This window comes from Verticillium dahliae, genomic scaffold, assembly GCF_000150675.1.
Source record: "Verticillium dahliae VdLs.17 supercont1.10 genomic scaffold, whole genome shotgun sequence".
Classification (NCBI taxonomy): Eukaryota; Fungi; Ascomycota; class Sordariomycetes; order Glomerellales; family Plectosphaerellaceae; genus Verticillium; species Verticillium dahliae.
The window spans coordinates 251,882-275,709 of NW_009276922.1; the positions used below are offsets into that span (position 1 = coordinate 251,882).

General features: G+C 55.7%; 6 protein-coding genes and 1 non-coding gene across 7 annotated transcripts; 3 read left to right on the forward strand and 4 right to left on the reverse strand.

Annotated features, from left to right (window-relative positions):
- Positions 1-73: 73 nt before the first annotated feature.
- On the reverse strand, positions 74-1,399 carry VDAG_05372 (carboxypeptidase A; the record flags this gene model as incomplete). The annotated part of the gene is made up of 1 exon (XM_009652267.1): positions 74-1,399. One exon carries the CDS (start codon positions 1,397-1,399, stop codon positions 74-76), a length of 1,326 nt encoding a protein of 441 aa, XP_009650562.1.
- A 2,641-nt stretch (positions 1,400-4,040) lies between these two features.
- On the reverse strand, positions 4,041-5,155 carry VDAG_05373 (uncharacterized protein; the record flags this gene model as incomplete). Its single annotated transcript, XM_009652268.1, has 2 exons — positions 4,041-4,981; positions 5,041-5,155. 2 exons carry the CDS (start codon positions 5,153-5,155, stop codon positions 4,041-4,043), a joined length of 1,056 nt encoding a protein of 351 aa, XP_009650563.1.
- A 6,587-nt stretch (positions 5,156-11,742) lies between these two features.
- VDAG_05374 (MFS hexose transporter) lies at positions 11,743-13,470 on the forward strand (the record flags this gene model as incomplete). The annotated part of the gene is made up of 3 exons (XM_009652269.1): positions 11,743-12,148; positions 12,204-13,137; positions 13,197-13,470. The coding sequence occupies 3 exons, from the start codon at positions 11,743-11,745 to the stop codon at positions 13,468-13,470; spliced, it is 1,614 nt and encodes a 537-aa protein (XP_009650564.1).
- Positions 13,471-16,875: 3,405 nt separating this feature from the next.
- On the forward strand, positions 16,876-18,251 carry VDAG_05375 (covalently-linked cell wall protein; the record flags this gene model as incomplete). Its single annotated transcript, XM_009652270.1, has 2 exons — positions 16,876-17,043; positions 17,094-18,251. 2 exons carry the CDS (start codon positions 16,876-16,878, stop codon positions 18,249-18,251), a joined length of 1,326 nt encoding a protein of 441 aa, XP_009650565.1.
- A 1,293-nt stretch (positions 18,252-19,544) lies between these two features.
- VDAG_05376 (uncharacterized protein) lies at positions 19,545-20,405 on the forward strand (the record flags this gene model as incomplete). Its single annotated transcript, XM_009652271.1, has 1 exon — positions 19,545-20,405. The coding sequence occupies one exon, from the start codon at positions 19,545-19,547 to the stop codon at positions 20,403-20,405; it is 861 nt and encodes a 286-aa protein (XP_009650566.1).
- Positions 20,406-21,575: 1,170 nt separating this feature from the next.
- On the reverse strand, positions 21,576-23,144 carry VDAG_05377 (RING-4 protein; the record flags this gene model as incomplete). The annotated part of the gene is made up of 1 exon (XM_009652272.1): positions 21,576-23,144. The coding sequence occupies one exon, from the start codon at positions 23,142-23,144 to the stop codon at positions 21,576-21,578; it is 1,569 nt and encodes a 522-aa protein (XP_009650567.1).
- A 341-nt stretch (positions 23,145-23,485) lies between these two features.
- On the reverse strand, positions 23,486-23,610 carry VDAG_20158. Its single transcript has one exon. It is a non-coding gene; the product is annotated as a tRNA-Val (tRNA).
- Between the last annotated feature and the right edge of the window lie 218 nt (positions 23,611-23,828).

Here is a 23,828-nt window from a genome sequence, read left to right on the forward strand (position 1 = left end):
TTGCAGGTCCTAGCTCAATCTGCCCCGACACCTAGTGAGCCCATATTGGACCCTTCAGACCCGACATAGACAACTAGTCAAGCCTCAGTGCATTGACTAGGAACTCCATGTAAGCAGCCCCCACCTCCATCTTGTCGGTCCTGTACGCCTCGGGAGACGGGTAAAAAGGGCACTCCTCATCGGGTCCCGAGTATCCAAACTCGAAACCGACTCCGAGAACCTTCTTCTTCTTCGGATCCAGGATGTGACGAGCATATGCGTGGTCGACCGAGCACCCACTAGAAGGGTACAGGTGGTGCGCGGCGTAAACCGAGTAGTACGCCGCGTTGACGTCGCTCGCCGCCCAGGCCATGCGGCCCGTAACCTCCAGCAGCTTGTCCCAGTCTCCGCGGTCCATGTACTCGCGGTAGTCAAACGTGTCGTTGGCAATGAGGCCGCGCTTGCCGTCCCAGCTCTTGTTCCTGAAGTTCTTGCTCTTGTCCGTCGTCTGGATCGAGTCGAAGCACCAGCCGTAGAGGCCGATGCCAATGTTGGAGTGCAGGTCGCTGTACCAGCCGATGCTGGGGAAGTTGTCAAACACCCACCTGATGCTCTGCGTCTCCGCCTCGGAGAAGGGGCCTGTGCCGTAGAAGTTCTCGGCGCTGGCGTTGGTGCTTGCTGCCTCGACGCCGGGGGCGAGAGCCTGCGTGTAGTTCCAGGCAATGTCGAAGTTGCGGTTCAGGTCTATGCCGATGGACATGGCGTCGCCCGCCGTCGACGACTCTGGGTTTCTGTTCTTGCGCCAGCAGCCGTTGGTCGATTGGTCGAATGCGAGCCCGTCCGGGTTGACGGTCGGCACGATGACGACGCCCGCCTCCACGACCCGCCTGACGTCGCTGGCCGTGTAGGCCACTGTCCCGTACTTGATTCCCTTCTTCTCCTGGAACGCCCAGAGGAGGTCGGAGGCAAAGTCGACGAGATGGTCCGGACCACCTCTTTCCCGCGGGTGAATGCCGGCATGCAGGAACGCAAAAGGCTTCTTCTTTCCCTTGCCCGGCTTGGCTGTGATGCTGATGCCGGAGATGGTGCGGTTCTCGTACGTCTTGAAGGGGGCCTCGAAGTAGTCGACGCCGCTGAACTGCTTGCCGAGCGCCTTGATGGCCGACTGCATCTCCTTGAAGTTCCAGGCAACTTCTTGGATGGCGCCGCCGCTGCCCAGTCCGCGGGGCGCGACCTTGCCGCCATTGAACCGGTCACCTTTGCCAATGGGAACGGTGCCGGGGACGGTGCTTTCTTGTCGTCGAGCGATGCTGTGGGCATTGTTGAGGTCGATGAGATGACCGCCGCGGCGCTCAATGTCGGTCAGACATGCGTCCACCGAGATGATGGGGAGCAGTGCCACAAGAGAGTAGATCTTCATGGCTGCTGTGGATAGTTTTGGTTCGCTTTGAAATACTTGAGAATGTTTGTGGTTGGATTGTGGTTGTAACCTTCAAAGTGTGAACGCAAGTGAGTCTATTTATGATCGAATCTCATGATGCTGTTGCTCTGTATCACCAACGCACTCTCTGCTTCACAGGCAGGGACCAATATCAGATTGGAATCTGCGAACCTGTCTCAAATCACATTTGGAACCTTCCGTTCCTGCACAACGTAGGTAAGACATGCGTAACATATTGTACGCCCGACGAACGTTCGTCACATCATATTGTATGCCACTCTATCCCTGTACTATATCGGGGAACCCGTTCGGTTCAAATCGGGCGGAAGCCCCACAGCGGCGCGGAACAATGTCAAGAGGGCGTGGAACATGTTGATTGTTCTCCCGTTGGCGGCTTCTACCACACCTTCTGGAAGAAGGGAATTACTCTGTGGATCCACGTGTGGCACGCGACCTGCTTCTTTGAGATGCTCGCTAGAGCCAGTCGGGCGTGGTGGCCTGCAATGGCACCCGAAGCAGCGGTTCGCCAAGAAAGGGGTTGGTCGTTGGTGAGCTCGCGGTCTCAGAATGCATTGCATGACTTGCTGCTTCCGGACGAACGACAGGGCGCACGGCGTCCACGGGTGCGGCGCCAGGCCTTCGGGCTGCCCCGAAATGGCAACCAAGGCGTTTTGTCGACGACGCCCATTCGGCATTCGCATATTTGTCTCTCCCTTGCGCCTAAGCGAAGGATGTCGAGGCAACATCCATGTGTCCATCACCTTTGATCAGACCTCACCAAGGGATCCTTCATTGTTCCACCATGACATACCTACAGACACGGTGTGATCTGATGTCCAAATACAAGTTGCCTAGTAAGAAGCCAGTCATATCAAGTGCATTGGTGATGTTGGATGGGACGCAGGGATTCATTCCTTTCACAAAAGCACTCGCCAGCTGCGTTGGCATGGAACCTATCCATGGAAGGCTACTGTGGATTGCAACCCCTGCGTTACGATCAAGGCTAGAGTCAGTAGTCGAGCAGCGGCCAGTTCCTTTTTTCCCGACGACACCCGATTGACACAGCATCAACGTGTTCTCACCTTACGTAGCAACAAGAATCTAGATACTTTGATTCAACCGCTTGTTTTCCATGGTTCACGGGTATTCATGGAAAATGGCTTAGAAGGTGTGCACGGTACGGCAACCCCTGGCACGATGCCGTGTCTTCATCGCGAGCGGTGAACAGCGATGTTGACACCAGATACTTGGTCTCCCCTTGCATCTGGTCTGGAGTCTGCCCCAACACAACACGCTTGCTGAGATTTTCAAGGCCCTGATCAAAGATGCTGACAGGTTCCTTACTCAGCTCGACTTTTCATATATATTCTTGACCTTCGAACTCTGCATGGTTCCCGTCTCCAGATTGACCAGACTAAAGACAGTGACGATTCAGCACATCCACATCTCCAACATAACAATATCAAGCACGAAAAACGCCCAGATGATGGCTTTCAAAAAATTCCCAATCGGCAAACCCGTTAACCCGCTGCTGGCTGCAGCAATTTCTCGCCAGTGGCGCATTGCCCTGAGCCGCATGACCGAAGTCAATCGTGAGGAGGAGTACAATCTTGCTTCGCACCGCTGGCATTACTTTGCTTTGCGTGCTTGCACCAGTCACTGTGAGCCGGTTCTCAACCCAGACGTGGTGCACACCCCTGATCAAGAGAGTGTTGCGTGTCACGCACTGCTGGAGTTCCAGAAAAATACTGACTGGGGATTCTTTGAACATCTAGAAGTAAGCCAAGATGTCAGATTTGGCACGACGTTGCTTCCTCCACGCCAGGAAATGCGGCTTCAATTTCAACAAGTGGCGAAACTGTACGACCAAATGATGGAGGCTAAAGATTTGCCTGAACGCGTGCCGTTCACCACATGGAGGACATGGCATGCCGACCATGATCAGCAAGATGGTATCGAAGCCATTATCTCCGGCATGGATACATGTAGGCTCTAGGCCTTTGTCTATAACAACCCTGAGACGCCAGGGACTTGTCGTACCCTAGTCTCTGCGGACCTGAGGATTTCGCGTGCTTGATAGGTAAGGCATCATTGCTTCACCACAGGCAATTGACCAGATTTTGTAGTTGAGTCTTTGAATGCACAATCACAGGTAGTACAAGACGATCAAGGTTGCAATAGTTTGTAAGTAAATATCAGTTGGTCCGCGGAGCCACCGAGCAGGGGTTGGCCAGGGGGCTAAGGGTCACGAGAAACGTATATAAGGAGCTGCGGAGGGCCCTCCTGTGAGGGGACCCTGCGGCGTCGCCACGCAGGGGGTCAGTCAGGGTCTAAGGGCTACGAGAGACGTATATATAGGCTGCGAAGGGCCCTCCAAGCCGCGGAGGGCCAGAATTAAGATGTATTCCGACCCCCTACCTACCTTCTATCTATCTGCGGACCACGTGTGGACGATTTCTTCACTCTACTCTAAACAACGCTCTGACAGTAAAGTTCAGCAAATTTGATCGCATTCCGGGTAACTTGGTGACTAGCCTCTGCCTTTCTTATGATGTATGATAGAGCTTTACCCGCCCAGAACCTCATACAGCATCCAGTTTCTGGCGTCCTAGAATGACACTCAGTCCCAAGGACGAATGTTCACCTTTGCCCCATTCCCATCTCGGTAATTGTCCAGTGCTTTGTTCACAGCATCTGCATTCAATCCATTTATGACCTCGAAACTGCTGGGACGCAGCTTTCCCTCTTTGCACCATCGAGGAACCTCATTCCAGAACGGAATAGTCACTTCAGGGTGTAGGGTAGACACGCCAAATGCAAACCGGCGGTCGTAGCCTGCATTCTTGCTACCAATCCGATCGGCGTCCAGCTCGCCTTCAGTTCGACGGAGAGTGATCAAGTTGCCCTTCTTCGTGTTCGATAACGCTGCAACGCCGAGTTCTTGGTCCACGCCTGCATTCACGGTGTCGACCGCATACGCAAGATCGTCGTCTGTAAGAGCTCGAATCTTCTCAAGCACATTCGAGGCTCGTCGGTCAATGATGTGTGTTGCCCCAGACGCTCGCAGTGTCTCTTCGTTCTTGAGGCCAGCGACCGTGATAATTCGGCCTACGCCTGCAAGCTTGGCGAGTTCAATTGTGGCCCGCCCTGTATTCGAGCCGCCTCCAATGACAAGAAGCGTCGTGTTGGCGTAGTCGAATGATTTTGCTCCTGCAGAAAAGGGAGGAGGCAAGCCGAGGCCGGACTTTGCAAAGAGAGCAATGAAGCCTGCCAGCACAATGACAGGGATTGTGGACGCCTCGTCGTCGCTCAGGCCACTGCCGGCCACCCTGCCAACATATCTTGCATCGACAAGCGCGTACTGCTGTGCTCCGTTGAAATCGTTGTTGAAACCCCCTTCAGCGAAAGAGTGCCCAAAAACATGGTCGCCGACGCTGAATTTGGAGGAATACTCTCCGCTGCCCACAACTGCGACTTCTCCGACCACATCGCTCGCTAGGACGTATGGAAGGCTCGTGACGAAAAGACCATCATCACGGGTTCTCTGGTCGTGGGGGTTGACTAGGTATTTGATCAGTCGATGTTCTTTTAATCCGCGATGAAGACTCTTCAAGACTTACGACCAGCGACAAGAACTTTGACAAGTAATTGATTCGAGCCAGCTTGTGGAATCGGACGTTCCCCCGCAACCAATGGCTTTCCTACTTCTTCAAGTAACAGGGCTTTCTGGGACATGGTTATGACTGAATCTGACTTAGAATGCAAAGATAGACAAAAACACAGGACCAATGCTGTTGTGTGGGAATAGATATACAGCTTCGCGAAACGTCGATCTTTAAGAGATCTTACGCTTCTCATTCATTGGAGAGCTCGTTCTGTTCGCGATCTGATCCATTTGTAATTCCGCTGTGCATTTGATTGATAAGCGCCCCGAGTACAATCGCATTTGACGAAACACCAATGACGCCTAGCTCTCAGCACACCATTATCATGTCTCGAAAGAAGGGTGCTGCTGATTACTTTCAGAAAAGCAAGCCTCGGCACAACAGGTTTGTGCCTGTGGTGTGTCTCGTACAACCTTGCATGGACAATATCCGTGGCACAGCATAATGGCAGAAGGCAGAGCTGAATGAAGGGAAGAACTTGCTAGTGCGGCGGAACTCCTGCGTTCCATGTCAGTGGCTGATGTCAGCGACACAAGACCGACTTCAGTAAGCACGATTTATATTGTGGTCACTTTTGCCATCACGCCGAGCCAAATCCGAGAGCTGGAACCTTGAGCATGGTGCAACTCTGTCGTGTTATTGGGATACCAGCCTCGTCTTGCTACCTCAGCTTAGTTGTCGATTCGAGACGACCGAGAGCGATCCCTGACTTTTTATATATTCAATTGCTTGACGTCATCACTGCCCCCTCTGTAGCATCTTTGAGGGGTATCAGGCTGTTCTCGCCGCCATGAGAACTGTCAACGCCAACGGCCATCGATACCATTTATTCTTTATTTTCGAATAAGGAAGTCAGCATCCTCCCATTTGTCCTTGGTCTCGGTCCAGAACGAATCGCCGAAAGTCCCTAGTAGAAATGCATCGTTAGTGCAGTCCCACAAAGTTATAAGGGGCACTTCTGGAACGGATTCACCATTGCACCTGATCAACCCGATATAGCCAATCGTCTCGGGCTGAAGCTTGACCTTGGTCTTTACATCACTGTTTCGTGTTGACATTGTGGTAGTATAGATTCATGTTCGCTGAGGGACTCGAAGAATTATGGAAACCTGAAATCAATGGAGAATAGTTTAAGACCCCGTTATGCGAAGAAGGCTCGACTTTGCCAACACTATTCCGAAGAGAGGTACAGCTGCCTAGCAATGACGGCTAATACGTATGAGTCTTTTCCCCGTGTCACGTCCTGACAACTTTGGTAGCAGAGAAACCAAACGGGCTCGACGAAAAAGGCACGACGTGACAGCCGAAGCAAAGAATTGACTCGACCTGAAAGTCAAAAAGTTACGAGCCTGTGACGCTTGAACCCTGATGTAAACAGTGTGATGTAATGAGTCCATTATCATGGGCCAGAAAGTCACCCCCATGTTCTACCTTGCTGTTGTTCTCCTCAGTCTCCTAAATCACAGGACCGCCCGACGACAGGATCCCTCTGCCCAAGGCTGACAAGGCCCAATAATGACTCCACATATGCATACCTTCTATCAGCTCACATCTAAAAAGAAGGTTACATGTCACCCCCGCACAAGGCTGGCCTATTAAAAAGGGACCCAGAGTTGGGTAGTCAGGCTCCGGCGGCCAGGATTCGAGTATTTTTCAGAGATATAATTGGGAGAACTACGCGGAAAAGAACAAGTACTAACAGTCCAGGGAGAGATACTGGGTTAAAAGGGCAGCTTCGCCTGACTTGTGGCTTCGTCGCGGATCTCGATTTTTCTATTCTTTACTCTTCGTTCCTGCGAGCCTTGCCTACCGTCCTGCGGGCTAGTGTCAAGGGCAGCTTCTTTACCGTGATTCGGAGTGCGAGGGCCTTGCCCTCGCTTTTTCCATTCAGAATTTCCAGCATGATCATCGTATAACGGCAAGTGGGCTCATCCTATGGCGAACCTCTTGGGAAGATGCCTGCTGCCACTTCCGTCGTGCGCCCATCAGGGGCCACGAAGGCTAACAATGTGGACAAGTTCAACACGAATCAATCATTGTCGACGACAAGTTATACCCGATGCTATCTCTGTGCAACCCGCCCGTAGTGGCTCCTTCGCAGCTACAGTTTCAATGGCTGCCGCAAGCCTCTGACCCTGCCGACATTCTTAATTTGACTTTGATTTCTTCGAACCGAAATAGCCCTTCTAACTTCAACCCTTCAGCATTATCATCATCGACGTCAAGCCTTACATACTCAATCACAAGGACAATTCTCCTGCGTAAACGCTCCCTATATGCATCGGCCTCCTCCGACCCGCCCCCTGCTACGACAGTCCTTCACGCACACCACCTTCGTTGTGCGTGTGGATACGTGCCAACCAACAGTGGAGGCGCCCGAGTTACTCGACGAGCCTGGAATCTGAAAAGGCATTTGATGAACTGCAAAAGGCCCCAGTTGTTCGCTTTTTCATGTCATCTGGGCCATGAAAAGTCCACAGCGCAGGCCCTCCTCGACCATTTTCAGGAGTGTCTACCGCGGCCCGGCCGGCCGTCACGAACCAAATCGACACTTTCTTTGACGACTTGAACGATGATGACCACGCATTATAAGACACGGAGAGCGTTACTGGTGTTATTTGATGATCTGTTATTCTGGGACCTCGGTTGCGCTTGTTTTGTTCTTTGTTGTGATAACACCCAGGTTATAAGGAGTATAGACTGCGCTTGACGCAATCTATACGCTATTCGTGTCCAGTTAAAGTTTACGGACGGAAGCAGTAAAGCGTTTTCCTGGAGGTGCCATGAGGGCGTGCTCAACTTGAGTTTTAGATGATCGGGTGTGTTTCCTTCGTATGTTCTCATGTTCTTCCTGGTTTATTTTGTTTTCCTTCTATTGTCTCCTTTCTTTGTCCTATTTGGGCTTTCGAACTATAAAGTTTACATTCCCTTTGAGTGAAGACATAAACTGTTTCCTAGATTTCGCGCAGTCACACAAATCCTTTGGTTTTCGTCATGAGGCTCCAGGGAACCAGAACTTGGCCTCCCCATGGACGAAAGGGCCTTCTCTTAAGCACTCATCCATAACGAGTCTACATGCCCTGGCTCTTGTCGCAGTTTAGGTGGTTAGCTAAGAAGAAAGATGTCAGGCTATCCTCAGGGGAGTGCATCAAGTGCAATGCGTGGGCGTGTCTTCCGAGTGAGGAACAAAATTTTGCTCTCAATGCATGAGTTCGTGACCTGAGAATTCGACTACGAATTGCACTTGATGATGCACGATCCAAAGCAACGACGCATCATGCCGTCTCTTCACTCATGCTTCCCAATTGCGGCTTTGAATGAACATGGTGGCCGGATACCCGTAGCCTTTCTACACACCCCGTGCATCGATTCGTCCTTGGCGGAGCCTCTCTTTCCCAAATCTGCGCTGCCTGTATTTAAACATTGGCTCTTGACGAGGTGACCTGTCCGTAGCAGCGACTCTCAGTGCAATAATGTCTAGACATTGCGTGGCCGGCTCGAGTGGACATTTCATGGGAGATAGACCTTCCTTGAGAAGTCACTCTGGTAATGGTAGCGTGTATACCTGCGACGCCCACACTTGGCCTCAGTGCTTCATATGATCGACAGCCAAGTGGCAGAAAATAGATATCGCTAATTGGATGAAAGGATAGAACGAGCAGTACATCTATATGCCCATACGTACTTATCATTGGAAGGCCTGCCCGCTATGACCATTACTGAGAGAGTACCTATCAAGATCCACGATAGAGCTATTCAGGCAGGCGGTGACCAGTCTATTTACAGAGGCCAGATGGTGATGTGCCGCATCCTGGCGGCGAATGCGGCAGGGACCAAGTGGCGTGGTCGCCTGCTGCCGGCTAATATCCCACGACCAAGCCAGGGATGGCACTGACCCGGCTGGAGAAACCGATACCCACAAACTCGTCCCCTTTCTCTTGATAGGCTTGTCTTGGCGCCTTGAGGTGCGGGTTGGCTTGGCACCCACGAGACAGCCCATTGTCACACCCGAAGCGTGCGAAGTGCTTGGGCAAGGCTTGTTTCGTTCAAGACTCGGGTCGGGCTGCAGTGATCTTGGCGTGAAACTAGGAACCCAACTACATGCCATTGCCCCCAGTCAAGCTGTGAGAAGGGCTGGTTGTGCACGCGAATACACACAACTACTCAGGTTTGCCTCTTTCGTTTCACAACATGATGTCAAGTCAGCCGATTGTGTATTTTGTGACTGACCGGGGCTTTCTCGGACCTTCGAGCTCCTCTTGCGGCGCATTACCATAATTGTGACCCAACGACTGGCTCAGATTTCGTCTGTCCGGAATGACGGGTGTGTTGTATATCTCTTCGAAGCACCTGAGCCGACCTGTGGCTTCCGCTCTCTCTGACCACACACCATCTCGCTTTTGGACTCAGGCGCCGTAGTTGCCACGACGCCTCGCTGCATGAAGTGCCGAACGACACACCCCGGCTCAAAGGTGCGCCGTTGATCTAAGCGGGCTGGGCCTTGATCTGCAGCACGGGTGGAGTCTGATCTTGACAGCCGCCCGCGCTTTGGGATCTGACAAGAAACGATCTATGAAGTTGCTGTCAACTGGAGACGCCGAAACTGTCAGTGTGCAACATCCTGTGCAGTGCATTTCTTCAGTTGTGTCATTCGGTGCAATCCTTCGGGCTTTGCACTAACACGAAAGGCCAGACAGAGAAGGTCACTTGATTGCTGGCGGATTTACCACGAGAGGCCGTGCCACTCTCCTTGTCAAGTATGACATTCCGAGGCATCCGAGTCCTACTCAGAGACCTTGAAGCAGCCAACGATGCCCCTCCTCCGCCATGCACCTCACTGCCGTGCGTTCCGGCGCACCACTCGGAGACGCAGCACCACTTTCCCATTGGTGGTAAGGTGGAAAGGACTGTCGAGGGTGCGCCAGAAGCTGGCATGTCAGCACAACTGCACCAAACCACATGCCGCCGCCCAACCACTTGTGGTCTCACACGACGGGCTCAAAGACGAATAGGGCCTGCAAGCCACCGATCGACAGGAGCACCTGAGCTACCGGGTCCCACGTTTCTGATGCGGCCCGTATATTTTCGTGGCACGTCGGGCTTCGAGTAGGACGTCCCTGCTGTCGGTTCCGTCGAATCGACCAATACAAAGCTCCAGGTTAAATCACTTTGCTTTTATCCGGCTCTTACACCTATTCCATTGTGTCTGATATTCTTTTGTCGGTCGACATCAGCCGCCAAGGCTCCCAGGGCCTGTCGGTGGGACGACGCCGGCCTTCTCGGACATTGGCAGATCTCCTAGCCGGCTCACAACACCATACCCTGAGCTTTCAGATGGGATGCGTGATTAGGAGTTAGACAGTAGGAGTATGTTCCAGGTAGCATGCTTTCTCCGGACATCACGCCCATCGCCACTTCGACCCGATTTACCGGGTGCCTGTCAAGATATCCGGGACAGGACTGAACTGCGCAGTCACATTTCTTTGACCGCTCCAGCCGTGCTCATGCCGCCCCGTCATTTGTGGGGTGCAGGTTTCGATTGATGGTGTTCCAGTGCAGGCTCCAACATGAACGCTCCGCGGAACCCAAATTGCCTTGCGTGATCAATACGCCTCCCTCGCCGTCTTTCCGCAAGCTTGGACTTGTGCAGTAGGATGGCTTTCGATAGTGGCGCAAAATCCAACACTTCAGAATCCCATTGCACGTTCAGGTGTGGCAGGATGCGAGTCTGGGCCGGAATCCCGCTGCATATGGGTTCCTAATCCCCTTTGGATCTCGAGAGATCTGACACCTGACACCTGACACCTGACCTCTTGAAAGGTCTTAACTTTGCATTCCGTGACCATCTTGGTGTACTGAAGCCAGGAACACATCTTGTTGTCTGATCTGACTCCTCGGGTCTGAAGATATCTGCGATGCTTTTGTTCTCAACGCTTGTTGACCTGTCATAGGAAGACGACAGCTTTCAAAGACCTTGGCTCCGAGTGCTTCAGAAGTTGGGTATCTTCATGATAGCCTTTCTGATGAATAAACCTGAATGATTCAGAAAGCTCAAACCCTCCGTTCGTAGCCATATGAGGTGCAGTTGATGTGGGTTTCCCCGCCGAGACCGTGCCGTGCTACTACATGCGGAACCCCGTTCGTGCGGCGCCTGACTCGGCCACGCAAAGCAGTCTCGCTTCCAGGATGTTGCAGGCCCTGTACCGCTGGCAAAAGCCGTCAGTCGGGACGCCAGAAAAGGGTGTCCTCGAAGTGGTTAGCCCATTGCCATCGGTCCCGTACGGCTAAGGTCCAGAGAACTTCTGCTGGGGGCTGGCGGCTGAAGCCCCTTGCTACCCCTGGAAGTTACCCCTCGTTCTAACACCAGATTGCCTTGTGCAAGGCTAGGCGGAAAGGAGATACACTGGAACCGGAGGAGAGGGGTACAGCAACCATGTATCGGAGCGTGGGCCCGATGAGGCGAGCTCTGGATATCGTCCTGGCTGATGGAACATAAAAGCCCGTTGACAGACGATGCTCTCGGGCAGCTCTGATGACCCCTTGCGAACGGTCTTCAGTCACCTTTAAGGACAATCTTGTTCCTTCACCGGTCATAGTTTCAATCTTCACTCAGTTCCAACACCCACTCAGCAACGTACCCGCTGGTCAACCGCAAACATGGTACCCAAGCTGAAGACTGACCAGCAAGTGGCGGACAACATTCAGATCGCCCAGGCCGAAGCACCTCGCTTTGAAAAGGTGCAATGGACAAAGGAACCTCACCTACGCAAGCTCTACTTCCTCACCATCTTTCTCATGGTAGCATCCGCGACCACTGGCTACGATGGAATGCTGGTCAACACCTCGCAAATGATGAAGCAGTTTGAGGACTATTTCGGAGAAGGCGTCACCAACAACAACAAACTGGGCATTCTCATCAACATGTTCAACATTGGTAGTATCATTTCGTTCTTCATCACTCCTTACATTGCGGATCACTATGGTCGTAAGACTGCCATCTTCATCGGTTGCTTGTTCATGATCCTTGGAGGATTCTTGGGCGCCTTTTCGAATGGCTGGGGCAGTAAGTGTATTGAGCTGCATGGGAGACGAGAACTGAAGACTAATGTGTTTCCCAGTGTACATTGGTGGTCGTTTTGTTCTTGGTTTTGGCAACTCTCTGGCACAGATGTCGTCCCCTCTCCTTCTCACGGAGATCTGTCACCCTCAGCACCGCGGCCCTGTCACGGCAGTGTACAACTGTCTCTGGAATCTAGGTTCTCTCATCGTCTCTTCGATAGGCTGGGGGACAGCTTACATTGATGGCAACTGGTCGTGGCGTTCCATCACTCTGCTCCAGATCACCCCATCTGTCATGCAGATTTGCGGCCTGTGGTGGATCCCCGAGTCGCCGCGGTACCTGATGAACAAAGACCGCCATGAAGATGCCCTGGCCATGTTGACCAAGTGGCACGGAGGAGGAGATGTCAACAACTCTACAGTCCAGTTCCAGTACCGCGAAATCAAGGAAACGATGCGCCTGGAAAAGGAAGCAGACAAGGCCACCACGTACGCTGATTTCCTCCGGACCAAGGGAAACCGGTGGCGATTGGCCATTATCATCTCTCTCGGCATCATCTCCCAGTACTCTGGTAACGCGCTCTTCTCGAACTACATGAACACCATCTACGAAGGTGCTGGAATCACGAACCAGAACCAGAAGCTCGCCATGTCGACCGGCAAGGCGGTTCTTGACCTGGGTTGTGCCATTGCCGCTGCGCTGACGGTTGACTACTTCGGTCGCCGACCCCTCTTCCTGGTCTCCATCACGGGCATGGTTGTCAACTTTGTCTGCTGGACAATCACTGGTGCGATCTACGAAAACTCGAACGAGAATAACTCGGCTGCTGGATACACTCAGCTCGTCTTCATCTGGATCTTCGGCATCTTCTACGACATTGGTTTTTCGGGCCTGCTCATCGCCTATGCCCTCGAGGTCTTGCCTTTCCACCTTCGCGCTAAGGGCATGATGATCATGAACATTACCGTCCAGGCCATCCTGGCTCTCAGCAAGTAAGAAACACCCTTTGTCTAGACGATGCGAGGACATGTCCACTAACCACACTGCGTAGCCAAACCAACAAGATCGCCTGGGACAACCTTCCCAACCACTGGAACTTCATGTTGTTCTACACGCTCTGGGACTTCTGTGAGCTCGTCTTTGTGTATTTCTTCTATGTCGAGACCAAGGGTCCGACCCTCGAGGAGATTGCTCGTATCTTTGACGGCGACGATGCCATTGCCCATGTCGACATGAACCAGGTCGAGAAGGAAATTCACGCGGGCGAACACCTTGAAGATGACATCAACATTCACGCCGTCGACAACGAAAAGTCGCGTGTTTGAGCACCGGCTGTGGAGGGTGGTTTGTAATCTGTGCAAGGGATGTGGAATGCGACGTGGGTCAAGAAACCCTGAACGGAGAGGATGTCCGTTTCCAGTCCGGTCTTTATTGCAGAGCAGATTTTGTTTGCTGGTGGTATGGATGTAGGAGTAATGAGGCTAGGTCTTGAACCTGGTCTGACTGAACTGGGAGGGAGGGCTCTGCCAGTAGCAGATTGAATGATGCCAAAGGCTTGCTTTCACATCGTTCTCCAAAAGGCCTTTAGCTGATTATTATTCCGCTCACTTGATCATATCGTAACTGACTGGATCGAATTTCTCGCCCTCCTCACAAAACAACCATTAAGAGAATCACAAGTTTGAATAGTCAAAGGGATTTGAAAAGAAATTCCTGCGGTTTTCCAGAGGCATTGGGTTAAAATCTTGACTAAACCTAGGAATATTAGTCAGATATCACAGTTGGGCTTTAGCTCACGGAATAGCGCGACACAGTTCTGCCCCATGGACAGCTCCTCATCTACAAGCGTTCGGATCACTACGTGCTCCAACCAGCAATGGCGATGAGTCAAGGTGTGTTTCTCGAGCTTTTGTTCTAGATTTACGATCCAGCGGAACGACACAGGTTTGATATATGCGACTAGACCTCCACTCAAAGATAGCATGGCATAAGACTGCGCCACTTTGTTCGCAAGGGGTGTATGGATTGACGCGTGCCGAAGGCGACAGAAACGGCCAGGTTTGCAGGTCATCACTGCCCACGCGACTCGTGGTATCTTGCGCATGGCGGAAAAGCAGTAGAGACGCGAGGTTACTTCAAGGTCGAGCGAAAGTATCAGACGCCGCGATCTCCAGCTTCCAGAGCCATCATTGGGATATCTCCATGCATGTACTTCTGAGCTGCTCCCTCAGATCAAGACTAAGTTACTAAAGGTTCTTCTAGCCTTGGAAATGGGCGTTGGCGACACAACGATATGTAGTTGCCACGGGTGCAAGGATCCCCGCTCAGGTCATGAATAGCAGCCACTTGCCGCTAACCCGAAGTCATGCAGCGAGAAGATGAAGAAGAGGGTGAAGTCGTCGGTTCCCGGAAGAAACTGGTCAACATCAAATGTTTACCCTGGCAGTAACCTCCCTAGTCAAGGGTTGCGCTCAAGGCGATTCACCTCAATGCCCTGCCATCTACCTCGCTATATCCTTGGGCCCCGCTCCGTGGCAGGACCAAGTCTTGCCTCCCTGGTAGCCTCCAGCAGGATCGCGGCCTGACCATCATCCTGCGAAAGCTCGGCTCTGATGTATCGGCAGTGGCAGGCCCGGTTGTCGGATGCTGTGCTCTCTTCCTGGGCATATCAATGTTCTCCGCCGGAGGAGCCGGTGACCGCAGATGACATGCCGAACGAGTGCTTGCGTTGCTGGTTGGTCGGCCCTCTACTGCCCCATTCTCTGGATTCGCTGAATGATCCGACCTCGGGGGCTCATGGTGAGGAAACTAGTTGGGACTCGGTTCTGTTGGACGGTTCGTCGCGCCATCACACGCTGGCTCTGGATGGCGATGGGTCCGGTGTGCGTCGACGCCAGGCTGCAGGCAAGTCGAATCGAGCAGGCCCACGATTATGTAAGGTAGCAACCATGCACTCGTGAAAACTCTGGCTACCATATACCTGCCAGGAAGATGATTCCTTGCGCAAAGAAAAGTGACATCAAGTGAGCCAACTGTTACGTCGGAACTCCATTGATCAACCATCCGAATATAACCACTTCCATCTTTATTCAGGCTGCGATAATCATCACGACTTCATGGCGTCGATCGGGACCCGTTGCTCGGACACCTCAACCAAGGACACCCAATCACTCCCACTCGGGGCCTGGCGCTGCCCTTGTCCAGACCCTCCATGAACCGAAAGCCCCTCGACCGATCTTCTTCCGCGAAACACTGGCCGCGCAATCCTCTTCGACGAGCATCCAGACATCTCGAAGCACTCGACTCCGGTTGCCGGGGCCCCTTGCCTTCGTGCACTCTGACAGGTCCATTGTGCGGGGAAGCCCCCAGCAACCCTCAACCGCAAACAGCCACGCCAGGCGCCGGCTCTTTGCTAGCGTGCGCAAGAGAAGCTTGCTCGCCAGCGAAGCCGATCAGCGATAGGGGGGAGTTCCTGGGCGATCTCTTGGCCTCCGCGGTCGCCCCCCTGCTTCCCGCAGTTCAACCCCTGTCGAGCCGACGGGTGACGGGATTGGCAGACGTTTGTTCCAGTTGGACAACAAAGAAACACAGCTGGACACAGCCTTCCGCCTGCTTTCTTCTGCATGTTTGTTTTCCGTGTTTCGAGGGCCTTTCAAGTACTACGATCGGCCTCCCCGGTGCTTTTGAGCACCTCTGAACTGGTGCTGATGTGGACTTTTGCCAGGCTTTCAGGCTAGGGGTTGGTGTCTTGCTACCCAGCCTTGAATGGATGGACGGTACCACTGGCGTCGTGCGACGAGTCCAAAGTTACCTTTGTGCTAAGCCTCCCATCTCCTCCCTGGCACCTGCGATAAACCAGATGGCTGAGATGAGTCCGGCTGATGGGTGCGATTGGGTTGAATGACTGGCGCTGTATGCAGCAGCAGATCGCCTGCTGTGCCACCCAACCTCCGCAACACTTTCCTGGCAAATCCAGAGGCTTCCCTAGATGCACGCTAACGCATGCTAGGCCCCTCGTGCAACGACAGAAGGCTTTCGAGATCACAGATGGCGGCTCCCAAGTGGATGGCTAGTTCGGGGTTCGACGGCGGCCTACGCCCCGCCACCTCCCCCCCTGACGGCCGGACACACCTCAACGTCAAACAAGCCATGCTCCGCCTGGCGGATACTTCTTCCAAACCACGCAGAGTCGATCAACCACTTGCCATCCGGAACTTCGAGGCCAGCTGTCTCTTGACGTCAAAGTCCGTCCATCGGTCCTTTCCAACATGGTCGGTCATCCCCCCCAACCACCATGACCATGACTGCCCGGCCAACCATCCCAGCCATCAGTCCAGCCAGCTCTAGTAGCTTAGTGAAGGGGCTTTTGCACGAGCTAGGATCTGCTCTCCCCTTGGTGATGACGAGATCGGAAAACCCAGTCCTTCTGGCTGTCGTGAGATGAGGCTGTCATTCGTCGACTCTTGGGTTGGTCCCAACCCCTTGCCCACCCTACCTTAGCCACCTGGACTCCCTACCCACCTGGGCTGCCGATCCAGCCCCTGACAACAGAAGTTGGTGAGAGGCCACGGAAACATAAAATGACTCCCTGTCTGCGTCTTTCGTCTTGATCAGGCTCCTTCTCAACTGCTCCAGTTCGTCTATCACTATCGCTTGAAACGTAGAACGCCCTGAGACGTCTACCTTCCGTCGTTACTTGGTACTTTGAAACATTCGCTACACAGCACATCATGAAGAACACTCCCGTCGTTCTCGCCGCCATGGTCGGCACCGCCATGGCTGCTCCTCAGTCACAGAAGGCTCCGGCCGCATCGGCCCCTGCCGGCTGCAGCACGACCTATGCCGACTCGTTCGAGATCAGCGTCGTCGCTGCCCCCGAGGAGGTCAAGCGCCTTGAGGTATGAGAACTGCTCCATCCCTCCATGCTCCCATGTCTAACAAGTCGTAGATCCGCGATGCTGCTTCTTGCGCCGGCGCGCCTGGCTCGCTGGTTGTGAACCTCAAGGACGGTGTCCTCACCGACTCCAAGGACCGTACCGGCTCCATTGTCGCCAACTACCAGTTCCAGTTTGACGGCCCTGCCCAGCCTGATGCCATCTACACCAGTGGCTTCGCCGTCTGCGACGACAACCTCCTCGCTCTTGGCGACCAAAAGACGTTCTTCAAGTGCAACTCGGGCAGCTTTGCCAACCTCTACGACCGCAACTGGGCCCCGCAGTGCAGCCCCGTCGCCTTGTACGTCCGCTCCTGCGGCAAGACCAAGCGGTTCGCGCAGGCCGACTACGGTGCCGCGCCGGAGCCCGCGACCCCTTCTTCCCACCCCGTCACCCAGATCGACGATGGTCAGCTCCAGGTCCCCACCGGCGAGCCCCCCAAGCCTCCCACGCAGCCCACCTACCCTGCTCCCGAGCCCCAGCCTGTGCCCAGCACGCCTGCCGAGCCTGAACACCCCCCTGCCGAGCCTTCGAAGCCTGCGGAGCCCGTGTACCCTCCTGTCGAGCCTTCGAAGCCTGCGGAGCCCGGGTACCCTCCTGTCGAGCCTTCGAAGCCTGCGGAGCCGCCCGTGTACCCCGAGCCCAGCACGCCTGCCGAGCCTGAACACCCCCCTGCCGAGCCATCGAAGCCCGCCGAGCCCGAGTACCCTCCTACTGAGCCCTCGAAGCCTGCGGAGCCGCCCGTGTACCCCGAGCCCACCGCGCCCGTCGAGCCTACTCACCCCGCGCCGGAGCCCGAGCACCCCGTGACCCAGATCTCGGACGGCCAGATCCAGGTTCCCACGGGCGAGCCTCCGGCGCCCCCCGTCGAGACGGAATACCCTGTGCCCCCTCCTTCGCCTCCGGTCGAGACACACCCCGCTCCTCCTCCCGCGCCTCCCGTCGACACGCAGCCCGTGCCCCCCCCTGCTCCCCCGGTCGAGACCACGCACCCTGTGCCCGTCCCTCCCGTCGAGACGTCGTACCCCGTCCCCCCCAGCAACACCACGACGCCTTTGGTCGTTTCTCCCCCCGTCGAGTCTGGCCCCATCGAGGCCAGCAGCGGTCGCGTCATCCCCGGCTCGATCGCCGCCCTGGCCATCGGCGCCATGGGTGCTTTCTTCCTGCTGTAAGGGCACAATATTTGCCATGACCAGCATATCTAGGGAATTTCTTGAACATATTGGTATCGCTCACGCCAAGGTCATGGCTGAGCTAGGGAGCGGCGCCTCCCGGTCGGCGCAAGGACGGAACAAATTGCAGTCAGACCAGGCCGGATGGATGGGATGTTTGGACAGTCTTAGATACTTCTAATTAGCTATAGTAATCGATTCTTAGTGAGTGCAGCAGGCTTGTGATATGCAAGACATGCCGGTTAAAGACATGAAAGCAGAACATGCACAGTGGCCGTACCTGACTCGTCAAAGTAGGTCATCCGCAGTGACGAGATATGGCTACTGGTCGAGTCGATAGAGCTCGAGGTGGTATCGTGGCATACAGGGCGGAAACGGTCTGCCTAGAGCGAAGACAAACTCAGTTCACGTCGGTCGTCGGATGTGATTCAACCCAACAGAACTAGAGGTGCGGCCGAAGCTCCTTCTCGGTCCAGCTCCAAAGGCGCTCTCTCATCTCGACACGGCGGCTCATTTGCGATCTTCTGCCAGGCACGCCCACGGCATGGCAGAACCCACCCCTGACGGCCTCCGGGCTGGCCGTGGCGCGAAGGAGCAGCCGCGTCAGGAGGGAGTGGCCCGTGACGTTTGTGCCAAAGTGCTCTTGGTACCCGTCGCTGGTCAGGCCGGCCGGGGCGAAGACGATGCTGGCGTTGTTGACGAGATCGAGGCGGCGCTAGGGTGCCGGCATCCCACTGTACCTTGTCAGCCCTCTGCTGTCTCTGTCTCTGCCGCTTGCCGTTCAAGGGTGGCAGGTTAAGCCACTCTAAATGCGCTGAACACAGCCATCATCCAGATAGGCCCCTATAGCTTAGGTAGGTAGTGTCGGAACCCTCTCAACACGGCAGCTCAACTCAATGCTCGGAATTCTGCTTACCAGATCATCGGCAATCCATTCGAGGAAAAATCTACCTTTTTAGTTCAAGCCAGTGTAAAGCATAGTATCACGGCTTGTTTGGGCTTCCTTGTCACCCTCCTGCTGGCATTTCACGGGAGCTGGATCTGGATCGCGATAGCGGCTTATCAGCTGGCTGTTTAGTCATCACGCCGCCCCGAGCAGGCGGTCAAGTGATAAGTGATGGCAACTCCCGAATTCATTCTGCCGGCCATCACCAGCCAGCTTCCTGCAACCAAGCTGCCAATCCACCTCCCCTCCCGAGCAGCCTCTCCCACGGCAGAACCTAAACACCCAAACACCCCAGACACATCGCTCCCACCCCGCATCGCACGCAGGCTGCCTGCCGCCCGCCCGCCATGTCCGAATACTGGAAATCCACGCCGAAATACTGGTGCAAGCACTGCAGCGTCTTCGTCCGCGACACGAAGCTCGAGCGCCAGAACCACGAGGCGACAGGCCGCCACCAGGGCGCGCTGAAGCGGTCGCTGCGCGATATCCACCGCGGCCACGAGCGCGACGAGCGCGACAGGGAGCGCGCGCGGCGCGAGGTCGACCGGCTCAACGGCGTCGTCGGCGGCGCGCCGGGCTCGGCCTCTGCGTCTGCCTCTGCGTCTGCATCTGCGCCGTCGGGCCAGGCGACGGCCGCGCAGCTGGCGAGGCAGAGGGAGCAGCTGGCCGAGATGGGCATCGCCATGCCGACCGAGGTCAGAGGCGACATGGCCATGCCGGGGGAGTGGACCGTGACGAACACGCGCGTCGTGTCTGCTTCCCCCGCCGAGGGCGAGGCGGGCGCCGGGGTGGAGGCCAAGGCTGTGGGCGTGCGGAAGCGGGAGGCCACGGACGAGCAGAAGGAGGAGGAGGAGGCTGTGCGGGGGTTGTGCAAGAAGCAGCGGACGTGGGGCGGCACGAGGGCCATGCCGCAGGACGACGCCGAGCTGGACGCGCTGTTGAGTGGCGGGATACTGCCTGCGCCGCCGAAGAAGGAGCCTGTCGAGGGACAAGTCAAGACAGAAGAGGGCGCGCCGCACGAGACGAAGACCGAGGACCCGGCCGTCAAGGCGGAGCCCGCGGATGAGGGCGAGGGCGGCATTGACCCTCGGAAAGAATCTGCGCCGGCGATACCAGACGCGGGCGTCAAGACGGAGGAGGGTGCGCAAGGCGGGCCTGCCCCGGTTGTGTTTAAGAAGCGGAAGCCCAAGAATATTCGTCAAAAGTAGGGCGGCTACCTGGCTGTGTGTTGCACCGGCGTCAGAGGCATGAGAGCCTGGGATGAATTCATGACTACATTGAGGCATCCTACTGCAAGTTGTGCTGCTGCAGGACGGCAGGACGTCTGGGTGTCCCCTTTGTGATCATGTGAAGTCTGCGCCGTGTGTATCAGATACATCGAGGTCGACGCAGCCATGTAGTACACCTGGCGCAGCCAATCCACCTCTCACTAGTTCCTGTCTCGAATGCAAGCTGCTCCTGGTCATTTGGACCTCTCTCTGTATGCCTGGCAGGCCGGCCAAGCACTCAATGCTGTGAGCTCATGCTGTGAGCTCATGTCTCGTCGAGGCATGATTCGCAGGGCTTGGAGTTCATGAGTAGGAGTTGTTCCCCGGCCCATGTGGATGCGCTACAGGCGAGATTAGAATGTGCGCTTTGAGGTGCTCGCTCTCGGCAATCGAGCTGGATGCCCAACCAGCGGGCTGCAGGCCTTCCCAATGCATCCAAGCGATTTTCCAGTGGAGGACTGGGGAAGTAAACGAAACAATCCTCCCAAAGAGAACCATGGCTGTAATGCAAATGCCTTGGTACGATTCAGACTGACACCATACTTTGAAGGACAGTGGTAAATCCTGACTATAGTCGGTCCAGCAGTGTGCGAGGCTCTGGCTCGTAGAGATTTGTTCCCAAAAGTCTTCATGTAGACACTGCGTCTTCACATTGAAATCCCGACAAGACTGCGAACGTGGACGACGGATGGAGGTGGCTTCATTCCTGGCAATACTCGTGAGTCAGCACCCTCGCTATCGACGAATCCGTATCGCCGCCCAAGTCGTGCACGCAACAACACGGGGTAGCAAGAACGCTGAGCTGGAGCGGGACGAACCTGCATGTCCACCAACTGCTGCATATGCGATCCTTGGTTTGACGCCCCGGTAACAGAAGGTCCCGTGCCCTCGGCGTGAGAGGCAGTCATGAGGGGAGGCGCAGCTCATCATGTCTCGAGGTGCAGCTCGACATGTCTCGAGGTGCAGCACTGCGGTGGACGGCGTTTCTGCAGGGACCGAACAGGCGGGGTCCTTGACCATGGCACTTCATGGCCCACGGGTCGTATCGTGCCGAACGGCCGAACAGGACGCTGCCGCCGTCGCCTCCCGCTGCAAGAACTGGCCCGGCGCTCAATCCGCCAGGTTCTGGACGCGGCCCAGCTCCATGTCGGGCACGGCCTGCTGGATGTGCTTGTCGAGCAGGGCGTCGTAAATGTCGGGCCCGCCGGGCAGCTGGGTGATGAGGCGGCGGATGTAGTTGAGGTCGTCCTCGGAGCCGATGCCGATGCCGAGGCCGCTGGGGCTCGAGGGCGCAATGGGGATGCGGGCGAGGACGTCGACGACGGACGAGGCAATGTCGAACAGCTTCTCGGTGAGGCCGACGCCGTGGACCTTGATGCTGTCGAGCGGCAGGTCGCGCGTCGAGAGGGTCAGGTCCTTGGCGACCTCGAGCGGGTAGTGGAAGGTGAAGCTGGGGCCGGCCTGGAGGGCGTCTTCGGAGAGGTGGCCGAAGCGCAGGCGCAGCTGCCAGAGGATGATGCGCAGCCAGAGCTGGGTGACGCGGAGGTTGGCCTTTTGCGTGTCCTGCAGGCGCAGCGTCGGCTTGAGGGCGGCGTTGACGGCGAGCTCGACGTGGTGCAGCGCCGACGGCGAGGGCGGCGACGCCACCTGCTCCTTGTTGAGGAGCGCGACGAAGGACGTGTCGAGGGGCCGGAAGAGGGCAGCGAGGCACCAGAAGCCGACGAGGGACGCGTCGTCGTCGGGGCCCGGGCTCGGCGTCTCGGGCGTGATCTGCAGCGTCACGGGCCGGCGGTAGCGCACGGCGTGCGAGCGTTCCGAGATGAGGAGCACCCAGAAGAGGCGGTCGGCGAGGGCGCGGACCTCGGCGTCGTCGCTCGGCCGCAGCAGCAGCCACAGCGTGTTGGCCTCGCGCAGGAAGAGGAACGCCTGGCTGTGGTGGAGCAGCGCGGCGTGGCAGGCGTAGAGGAGAAAGGTCAGGAGGCAGAGCTCGAGCGAAGGATTCGACTTTCGGGCAAAGTTGCGGTGCGCCAGGATGGCCTCGTCAAAGAGGCGCTCGCCGTAGGCCGAGTTCTTCTCCGAGATGAGCCCCTCGTTGAACAGGCTCTCGGGCTCTTCGACCTGGAGCAGGACCAGAGCGCTCATGGCAGCGAGGACGAGCTGGGCCTCCATGGCCACCTCGGAAGGCGTCGAGCTGGCGGCGGCGGCCTTGAGGCGACCAATGTACTCGGCCGTCACGATGGGGATCGTAGGGTACAGGCGGGCGAAGAAGCGCCTCGCGCAGTAGTTGACGACGGTCACTGGCAGTAGGTGAGCCAGCCGTTGGACCGAATCCTGCGCCGGCGGCAGGACGTAGGCCTGCGGGCTCGTCGCAGCGGCGGCGCCGGCGCCGGCGATGTGTCCTGGGCCCCAGGTGATCTGGACGGGACCCGGCATGCCGAGGCATTGGTCGGCGAGGCCATGGTCGGAGCAGCGCTTGCACGGGCGGTAGTCGCTGCAGGCGCGGCGCAGATTCCGACATCGTTGACAGGCGCGGGAGACCTGGGCTCTCTTGGCTACCTTGGCGGTCGCATCATGAGCATGAGGGTCGTCTTCGCTGGGCCGCTTCTCAGGGCGCAGGTGAGACGAGGAGGATGTGGCGGGGGACAATGAGGTGTCGGACTGTCTTGTGATATGACTCATGGTCACCTGCTGACGAGGCGAGCAGCATCGTGCAACGGCCGCAGGGCTTGTCGAGATGTGTGTGTGTGTGCGTGTGTGAATGTGTTTGTGTGTGGTGTTGCGTGTTTTGGCTGAGCCTTCCCCATTCAGTGGCATCACGTTGCATTGCCGACATCTGGGGTAACCTGGGGTCACATGATGCTGAGTCAGCCTCGACTGAATCAAAATAGAATAAAAAAATGAAATAAAATAAAATAAGAAAGTGAAATAAAATAAAATAAGAAAGTGAAATGAAATAAAAAAATGAAAAAGAAAGTAGTGGCAGACGGTTTTCGTCTTTATGCAACACTTGACAGTCAAAATGATTCAGGGGAGGCTCGAACTCCCGACCTTCAGTGAACTCCTCTGATCGTCATCAAGGCGTGAGCCTCTAGATCAGCTTGGATGGATGTTAGACTGACGTGATAACCAACTACACCACCGAACCGGATGATTCTGCGCGTGGATGCGACATTTATGACCTCTTTGTCCCAGCTGGTGTGGTTGCTCGGACTTGTTGAGTACCTACCTACCTCGGCTTATTAGCAGGCGGTCGAGAAGTGCTTGAGACGATAAAAGACTTTGCAGCTCGAGGTACTGTTGCAGGCCTACTACCATCCCAAGGTCACAGAAAGTTATCACCTTAAGAACAAGGGAGTCAGGATT